Here is a 9,444-nt window from a genome sequence, read left to right as displayed (position 1 = left end):
GGCAACACTCCTTGTAAAAGATAGCAATTTAATTCAATGAAAAACCCTCACATAGTGCATGCTGGAGAAAGGAAATTGTCAAGAAATACGACGCAACACTGAGATCTACTCATAGATTATAGTTACACAGATAAAGATCCTAGCATTGTACAAGACCAAGCTAATTCCTCCCTTACCTATAGGAAGGCTGCCTATCAGAACAGATCATCATAAGCAACTATTTCTCGCGCTTTGTGGATCACTTCTGGAGCTACTCTGGATCTTGGGATGGCTGAAGTATCACTTGCACCATTGTCCGTCGCATCAGCTGGTTCAGATGGAACTACGTTTTTTGAGTTATTTGGCGCCTCACTTGCCTGTACAACTAAAACCTGTATATCAAACAAAAGAAATAACAATTTGAGTACCAAAAGTTAGCAAACAAAGTAAAACAGTACAGTAGTAAACATTTGACAAACACAACAGTTTGCTTGACAGGAACCCGGCAACAAAGTTTGCAACAATCTGATTGGAGGAAGCCAAGATAAAGAGAATATAATCCACATTCTCATGCGGTTGCTAACAGATTAAAACGATTGCATATCGCAGTACTAATCCAACCTTGCAGATCTCGACAAAAAAGTGAATGATAAAATAAATAACCAGATTAGCATTTCACATGCCTAAATGAGCTATCAGCCACCAACATCAGATATATGAACCTAAAAGTAATGAAACCAATGCCTAATCTGAACTAGGCTGGCGAATTTCGTACGTTTAACATCAAATAGCTGGTTTGCACCTTTACCGTCAAAATCTACTCCGCCGACACCAAGTAATAAACCTAATAAAGCTCGAGCCTTCACCGCATTTGATATATGTATTCGGCAAGTTAGCATTTGGATGAATCAAGCACAATTTTAGCTCCCTTCCTACTGAATCCAGCAACTCCAACATCACGCCTCAATGAACAAATCGCCGTACCTTCTTCGATGCGATGGTGATGCCGCCCTCGGGGTCGAGGGAAGCGGCAATGGCGGTCATGGCGTCGGCGGCGGAACGGAAGGTGACGTATCCGGTGGCCGCGGCGGCGTCTATACGGGTCCGCGCGATGGGGCCGTATGCCTGCAGCCGCGACTTGAGCTCTATGACTCCGCACCCGGGCGGCAGCCCTGCGACCATCACTAACGACGGCTGCGGGGCCGCAGCCGGCGCCGGCACCGGAGCTGGAGGGGCCTCGAGCTCGCCGGACGCTAGCTCCAGCGGGCCACGACGGCGCTTAGCCGGGGCCGGGGGGTCTGGGCTCGTGCGCCCGCGCTTGCCTCTGCGGCGTGGGCGGCGATTCATGATTCGAGGAGTGTGCAGATTGGGGGGTGGTGGTGGACTGGTGCTTCAGAGTTCAGGCTTGTGTGGGTTCGTTTGTACGGCTGGTCGCTCCTGCAGTGTTGTTTTCCCTAGTCTTTTACTCAAAAGATAAACCTTTTGCTAAGGGATTAGCAGTACTCCATAATGTTCCGTATTTGACTCTTTTTCAACTTAAGGTTTATCTGTCTTAATAGACAATGGATGAAAGATGAGAAGTTAACACATACATTCCAAATATACGTGTTATACCCACACACAAAATTTGCAGGCATCACCAGTACACAATACAACATATTCTCCAACTGTTTCATTGTCTTGATCAGGAACTGACAAAGAACAGTACCCTCATAAGAGAACAAAAATGAGCATGTACACACACGGTGGACTATGAAAACTGAAATGATGGGCAACTGCTGCCATGCCAGCTACCTTCCCCTTCAGACTATACATGCTTCAGCCTGCATTTGCATGAACTATCAACTCGCGAGCCCCTGCAGCTACCAACTGCCTTCCAGTCTCAGTATGTCAGTCATCTTCATTCATGCATCCACTTTCACGCCAAAAGGGGTAATTTGTGTCGGGGGCTCCTCTGGGATTCAGGGGCGCTGACGACAGCATTTGTTGGATCTGAGTTTTCTCAGAACGGAATAGGAAAGGTATCTCAGGAAAAGTAGTAGAAGCTATTGGTGCATAGCAAACATGCTCTGATCAGGAAGGCTGACAGGTGCTTTGGCAGTTTTATGTGAATCGGCCTCGAGATGTTCGCGCAGAAGCTGCTAATCTGCTCCCACCAGAATATCTGGCCACACGTTTCATTGGTTTATATGCAAATTTGCTCAGATCAGGACTGTCAGCAGTTCTTGCAGCCGTAATAGAGAATTTGCTCCGGTGAAGTGGTGTGTATTCAAATGTACTCAGATCAGGAGGACTGTCGGCAGTTCTTATGGCTGTGTTGGAGAATTTGCTGTGGTCAGAGAGATTATCAGTAGTCGCGGATGTGTATGCAAAAGTGCTCACATCAGGAGGGCAGGGAGCAGTACCCACTGCTTCACGAGCATTTTTTCTCTTATCAGGATAACTGACAGTAGGTCTTGCGGGTGCAAACTCAAATGCTCTCAGACCAGGAGGGCTGGCAGCAGGATCTGCAGCATTATTGGTGATCTTCCCCTGATCAGGGCAAACAGCAGCAGTTTTTATAGGTCTGTATGCAAATGTGCTCAGATCAGGAGGACCATCTGCTATGTTTGGAGCGTCCCTTGTGAATCTGCTTTGTGCACCATGAGCTCTGGCAGTCTTCTTAGCCATGCATTTGAGGTTCTTTTCCGGAGGTCTGAGAATTGATCTGTAACAGAATAGCTGTTATGTATTCATTCATGCACAAAACTAGGTCACTTATGATTCTGATAAGTAAACGGTGTATACTCATGTACTTCAAACTTTCTTTTTTTAGGGGTGTGTGCTTCAAATTTCTAAAGCTGCATACCTCACAGACAGGGTATTCTTCACATCCTTTAGAGGAGCACGAAGGCCACTTGCACGGGAGCCTGCATTTTTGAATGATGATATCAGCGCAGCAAACTTGTCCATTGATTTCTCCGCAATGCCACTGTATGTATTCACATGGGCAACATTGCATCCAAATCTGCCTTCAGAATTTGTGCTGATGCCACCAGGGGAATCAGCATCACAGTCTGCAACAATTTCAGACATTATCCACGTGATCTCCCTCTAAAGAGCCAAGACAGATACTACGGTAATAAAAATGGTTATTTATGGGACATAATTAAGAGAGAATACAGGAAGAATTGCATGGATGATGAAGATCGAGAGGCAACCAAGACTGGATCTGGAGCAGTAAGCTTGGCTGAATTGGTTTTAAGCATGGTTGGATGTCTCGAAGTTCTGAACATTATTGATTGGGGCTAACAGTAATTTATTAACAAATTGTGAAAACTTCAAAATGATAGTCAAGCTGCCAAATATTAGAAAAATATGCACAACACTCGCAAGCATGAAGAAGCCATGAAATATCCTGCCAAATTGCATGCATAGTAACAAGCGAAAGACAAACAGAGGCTGATGTTTCTTGCAGTCCTTAATACATCTTACTACATAACAATGGAACAAGAAAAAGTGTCCAGCTTTTCAACGAGAAGAAACAACCACAATAAAAACAAGGTGGAGTTATATTACCTTCATCAACTGGTGCACTTTCATGTGTACTAGTTGGCTGCAATGCTTCCTGCACAAACAGCATACTTAATACCAGCAATGTATAATACTACCGTAGAAACTACTAGCTAGTAGCTACCATGTAATGATAAATAGCAATTTAAACGACCACTTACATCTTCAAAATTTTGGGGATCCCAATGTTTTCTTCTCTTCACTATACCTCCAGGGTTCCTCAATTGATCTCCAGAAAGAGTGCAAGTACCAGTCTCACGGTTATCTTCATCATCTAACTGGTCTTCTCCTTGATTTGTGTAAACCCTCTTATCTTTCCTGAAGTATGAACTCCTTACAGTAATAGTCCTATTAGTAGGGACCACATTGCTTTCAGCATAATGCGGAACTGGTCTGGATGGCTCCATGTCATGTGAAAGTAATAATGGATCAGCTATCCCAGGCAATGTTCCTAGAGACAGAAAAAATACGTATAACTATTGATATCAATCTAAAGATTCTTTTGACTTTGCATAAAATAGACAAACTATCATATGATTTTTATAAATTAAGTCATGCATCAACTACACAAATTAGAGATCTTACGCTCTAACAAAGGACTTCCTGGTATTGCAACGTTGCAATAGTTGATCTCAACCTGAATAAGAAAAGCAACACATGAGGAAGGTAGGACTAGGAGAGCATCGGACATGTTTAGGCACTAAAGTGATAAGAAATACCTCTCTGTCTTCAATGTATGGGTCCTCAAAAGGAGGATCGCTGCCAACATCATAAGAACTACAATGGGGTGAAGCACTGGCTGAATCATTCCGAGGGAAGTCACAGCTGAAAGGCTCAGTACTATGTTGAGAGGCGTTAATTGAATCATCTTTAGGAGGTTCAGAGCTAAAATGCTCAGAGCTACTCTGAGAGGCTTGAATGTTATTTGTTGGCAAGCTAGTGTCTTCAATGGAATCAGAGGTGGCAGAGTCTTCAGCCAGAGGACTGGGCAAAGAAGATCCATTCAATAGTTGTTGCTTAGGTGTAACCTTAGGCGCCCTGAACTTCCGTTTTGCCTCAAGCGATGCTAAGCCTTTTAGAAGTCAAGGATAATACGATGGACAGTTAAATATTGTGTATGAGTGCTGCAAAATAAGCCAAGGAAAAAGTTGGTGGACACTGATAGCATACTGTAATTTGTTCTGAATATTTGGGGTGGTGAGGTGGGGAAACTGTTCAAAAATTATCTAAAACAGGGGGGGTTCAAGAAACACAAAAGATTTGCATCTCGATGCAAATATAAAACAGGTTTGGGGACCGAGAAAGTAAATATTCTATCCCAAGGCACTGCCTGACTTCCATAACTGTAAATTCGTTATATACATGCAGCTAGGAGTTCACTGAATACGTGCAAAGTTTTCTTGAATAAATTACGATGCGCTGAGAGGATACAGAAGTAATTTGTCAATATGTTCTTCTGCACAGGCAAATCTAGCCTCTTCTTTCCGTTTGAAGGAATAATAGACTCTCTGATTGGATAAACTTTATCTACAGCAGATGCACTGCACTGAATTTTGGCCTGCAAGGTATGTATACATAAGGCAGATGACAATCTTAACAAGAGAACCAAGAAAAAAGACATGAATACATGTTGGTACTTTGCACGCCCTGCATTATAACTAAGTGCGATGCTGGTAATCTTTGATAACAAGTGATACCAAAGTAGAACGTTTGGTAAGACATGCTAAAAGAAGGAACATAAAACCAAGACTACATGTATGATGTATCTACTCCATGGTAAAACAAATATTCTTGCCATTTCCCCCTTTTATATCTTCTGCACTGGGCTTATGATAATATACTGAGACTTATTCAATAAATATTTCCAAAAAAGCCTGCATGTATTTATGTAACTATATCATTTTTTTTCAGCCGATGCGTGTCTGAACATGTACTAGGCTCAACAGCAAAGTGGGGTGAAATTACATTTGGAGGAACAAGGCACCAGCAAATTAAAATGATCAGTTAGTAAAGAATTTGAGAGGGAAAACAACCATAACTTTCACATTAATATACATAAATAGAAAATGTTCTTGCGCAAAAACAAGGGTGACAAGAGCTAACACCAAAGGGTAACAGATTAGTACCTCAAATGGTTCCTTCGAGAGCGGATCAATGTCTCCTAGAGCAATACCTTTAACGACAGCCTGTGGTAACCATGTATAAACAAATTAAGGAAATACTCTAGTGCACGAAAGCAGAGTTTCTCCTGGGGGGTAAAACAATTTGGAATTACTGAGATATGGTGCCATAAAAAGGTCCTTAGCTTATTTCTAAACTCACCTATATGCAATGGCAATTAGAAAGAATGACTGATTAAGGAAAAAATCCATCTATAGTGTATAAAACAACAGGTTATAATACTGTATGTATACACTATCCAACTATATAAATATGCGTTTGGCAAGGATATGGGCCCAAAAAGTCGTCTTCACTGAAGTCATGAGGAATGCCAGACAGATGAACAATATCTTCTGTTGCAGGATCATAAACCCTTTGGAACTGAAATGCCCTTATTGCCTTCTTGAAGTTCTCTTCATATTGAGGTGGAACAGAAACAGAACTGTACCTCAGGTGCTTGATTACCTGCAACTCAAAGCATAAATAAATAGCATTAAATTGCTGAGTAGTTTTAAAATTGTAAAGTTAGAAGCACACAGTCACAATAAAGGCTACCAAGTTATTGATCATTTAGTTGCGTGACAATTTAAACAAAAATCTCTGCTCCTGTAAAGATGCCAATTGGTTGCAGCAGACCATTCACCTCCTCTCGCCCTCCTGATCTGAGCCGTTAGATCCGTTGCAAATGGCTGAGATAGTGGTCATATTTCCTATGAAAATTGGGACATATTACCTGCAAGTGCACTAATATAAAAGCAAACGAATGGCCGTGTTGCATATGCTACAGTTGGCATTACTGATGGCTTTGTTTAGTCCTCTTTGTTTTTCCCATAGCAACACACAGGTAATTAGCTAATGATTTGTACCATAGGGTTTGTGCCTGAAAAAAGTTGGACCAATATATTTTTCTTTTGACTCATGAAGCCATTTCTAGAACTATTTATTCTGCTTGAACAGAATGCATATCTGTCTTTTCCTTAGGTCTAGCCTGTCTGGTAGGAGGGCCATCTCACACATGTTTTCTGGTTGGTTTAGTGAAACAGTGAAGGTAGAATGTGAAACAGACACAAATAAGACAGGGTTCACCTTCTCATGACTCTTAAGCTTTTGAATCAGTGCATGAGCTCGTTTCACACCCATTCCTGGCAACGACGGAAGATAGTCACAGCCACTTAGAATGCACATCTCTAGTAACATTTGTTTTGTGAATCCATTAAAGTCAAGCTCCCTGTTTTGTTCTAATCGCATAATCTGGAATTCAACACCTTGCCCAAATTTGTCCATCTTGAAAATAATCTGTGCATTCCAATAAGACACATAAAGATTAGAGAATACAAGTAATGTTCTCAGAGAGGGAGGAGGATTTCTCCAACTGTACAACATGATATGAAGTCTATCTGACTTGAGTGATGATAATATTACAGAAGATGTTGAGGGCAGAAAAAAGGGTAGTAACAATGTGCTTACTCTAGAACAGCCAAATGGTATCAAATCAGAATCCTCGGTAATTACGGCATCAACAAGTTTGTTTACAGATAAAAATGTCATTTGCGCATCTGCTTCGTAAGGCGCAACAATATAGCTAACATTTTCTTGCTTCAGTACCTGCATTGCATATTTTAAAACAAATAATTACACAAGTCAAACCAAATATTCTCATTCTTTTTAGCAATTACTTTCAATAGGTGGTAACCAATTGGTAACATTAGATGAATCTACACCTGTACCTGGATCAGTTCAGAAGCAATTCTTGGCGTAATGTCAACAGCTTTCTGGTAACTCTCAAAAGCACCACGTGAATTCCCAGCTGCTTCGTGTTCCCTGGCACGCTCAAGGTTTTCCTTTCGTGACCTGAATGATGGCATACTTAGCGTCCAGTAACTCGTAAAATGAAAATAAAATGCACCAGAAGTCCATAATAGTTTTAGCACCCCTTAAACAGCCTACCATTAGGTAGTAATATTACAACTGCATTACGTAGGTAGAAAACCCGATATGGCCATAACAATAACCCATATGCAGGGTAATGCAAATGCACATTAGCAGCTAAAACATGTCAGGCTATTTCTGAAGATCTAAAAAGAAACACACCTTGCTCGTTTGATCTCTTGCTCGCTCTTCATTGGCAGAAAGCCTCCATCAAATACGAGAATTGGCTTCACACCGTGGTGTCGCAGCAAGTTAACCCTATGCATGCAGTACTCAATATGCCTGGTTAAAATTCAAGGGGGGAAATTGCAGTGAGTTTATGGTGCTGCACTCCAAACGTGATAGCCATAGAGGATTGCAGTTTAACTCAAAGGCCGTCTGCATGATGATTCCATGACAGGCGCATTTCAACTGCATAGGAAGATATTCCAGTACAAAAGCCAGCAATGTCATTGTTATATTTATAAAACTTTTTGTGCGTGGACCATTTCCAACAAAATTTTCATGAATTGAAATTGTTAATTCTTGGAACTAAAGCAGGACCAGATTTTGCCAAAATATGTATTTTGATCTTAACCTGAACATAGATTAAATCTTGGCACCATAGCAGATAAAGAACTACGTTTTTAGGGCTAAAACAGAACAAATGAATCTCCTTTCAGCAATACTGAGACGACATAAACAAGGGCCCCCATTTATCCTTCATCTGGGACAGGATTCATCAATTGGGATTCAAGCCACAAAACCAATCAAAAAAACCCTGGCTGGACCAAGCAATCATGCTGGTGGGCTCACTACTTCGTGAGGCTATAGATACGCTAAAAGATTGGGAATGAAATCGACTGCAAAGAAATTAATTTCCTGGATCCGTCGATTAGGTTTCAGCAGTTGGGGGGGAGGGAGCAAGAAACCTATTGGGGTCAGAACTCTCTTCCCTGGGTCCAAGAAAGGGGAGCCGGGGCGGAACCTGGTGGTCGGGATGCCCTTGCAGAGGCGGTCGCTGCAGGAGAGGGCGCCCTTATGGAGCCAGGAGTAAGTGTCGACGGCCACCGTCTGCCCCCTCAGGTCTTCCACCCCGATGGGCGCCATGATAGACTTCAGCTGCGGAAGCAAACCCTGGATCCCCATTACCGACGCCGCCGCCGCCGCCTCTCTCTACTCTACTCTCTCTCTCTCTCTCCCTCCCTCTCTCCCTTCCCCCCGTGGAATGCTGCGGGTTTTCTTGGCCTTTCTAGGGAAGGGGGGAGGTGAGAGGGCGGGAAGCAGAAGGACGGAAGGAGGGAAATGCCGGTGTAGACAAGAGTTTGGCCAATTCTTTTCTTTTTTCTATTCGTTGTTGATAGATGTGTGTATACTGTATTCACGGATAGACCTGGGGTATGAGTGTATGACCGTATGAGCGTCCCGGCCTGACACCGACACCAAAATATACTACTCCCTCCAATACATATTAATTGTCCGAATATTACATGTATCTATACATTTTTTAGGTATAGATACATTCTTATTTGACAAATTTGAGACAATTAATATGAATCAGAGGTTGTATTTGATATTTTCTAATGCCGAGATAATTACAATATTCATAGAAAAGATAGGAATAAAACAAGGAGATCAAAATTTAATACTTGATATTTTCTAATGCCAAAATGATGTTTTATGAGCATTCGGCCAGTCTTGCCTTTTTGTTACTAAGGGTCTATGCCGGATAAAGTCCCGAGGCAATTCATAAGGGCATCTCACAAGGTCCGTCTAAACGGTTACTAAGACCATGACACATAACCATTTGGATAATGCAAAGGGTAAATGATGAGTGAAAAGAAA

General features: G+C 42.0%; 2 protein-coding genes across 2 annotated transcripts; both read right to left on the bottom strand.

Annotated features, from left to right (window-relative positions):
* Positions 1-11: 11 nt before the first annotated feature.
* Positions 12-1,417, bottom strand: LOC104582879 (uncharacterized protein At1g27050). The gene is made up of 2 exons (XM_010234120.3): positions 964-1,417; positions 12-371 (listed from the first exon to the last, which is right to left on the bottom strand). The coding sequence occupies exons 1-2, from the start codon at positions 1,324-1,326 to the stop codon at positions 195-197; spliced, it is 540 nt and encodes a 179-aa protein (XP_010232422.1). The 5' UTR covers positions 1,327-1,417; the 3' UTR covers positions 12-194.
* Positions 1,418-1,546: 129 nt separating this feature from the next.
* On the bottom strand, positions 1,547-8,933 carry LOC100842034 (exonuclease 1). Its single transcript, XM_003567125.3, has 14 exons — positions 8,588-8,933; positions 7,783-7,902; positions 7,419-7,542; positions 7,159-7,296; positions 6,778-6,987; positions 5,984-6,156; positions 5,658-5,730; positions 4,963-5,089; positions 4,251-4,603; positions 4,117-4,168; positions 3,693-3,982; positions 3,538-3,586; positions 2,828-3,035; positions 1,547-2,686 (listed from the first exon to the last, which is right to left on the bottom strand). The coding sequence occupies exons 1-14, from the start codon at positions 8,746-8,748 to the stop codon at positions 2,083-2,085; spliced, it is 2,682 nt and encodes an 893-aa protein (XP_003567173.1). The 5' UTR covers positions 8,749-8,933; the 3' UTR covers positions 1,547-2,082.
* Positions 8,934-9,444: the final 511 nt, after the last annotated feature.

This window comes from Brachypodium distachyon, chromosome 2 (genome assembly GCF_000005505.3).
Source record: "Brachypodium distachyon strain Bd21 chromosome 2, Brachypodium_distachyon_v3.0, whole genome shotgun sequence".
Taxonomy (NCBI): Eukaryota; Viridiplantae; Streptophyta; class Magnoliopsida; order Poales; family Poaceae; genus Brachypodium; species Brachypodium distachyon.
Note: the sequence above shows the minus strand (reverse complement) of the source record. Positions and strands in the feature narration are given on the sequence as shown.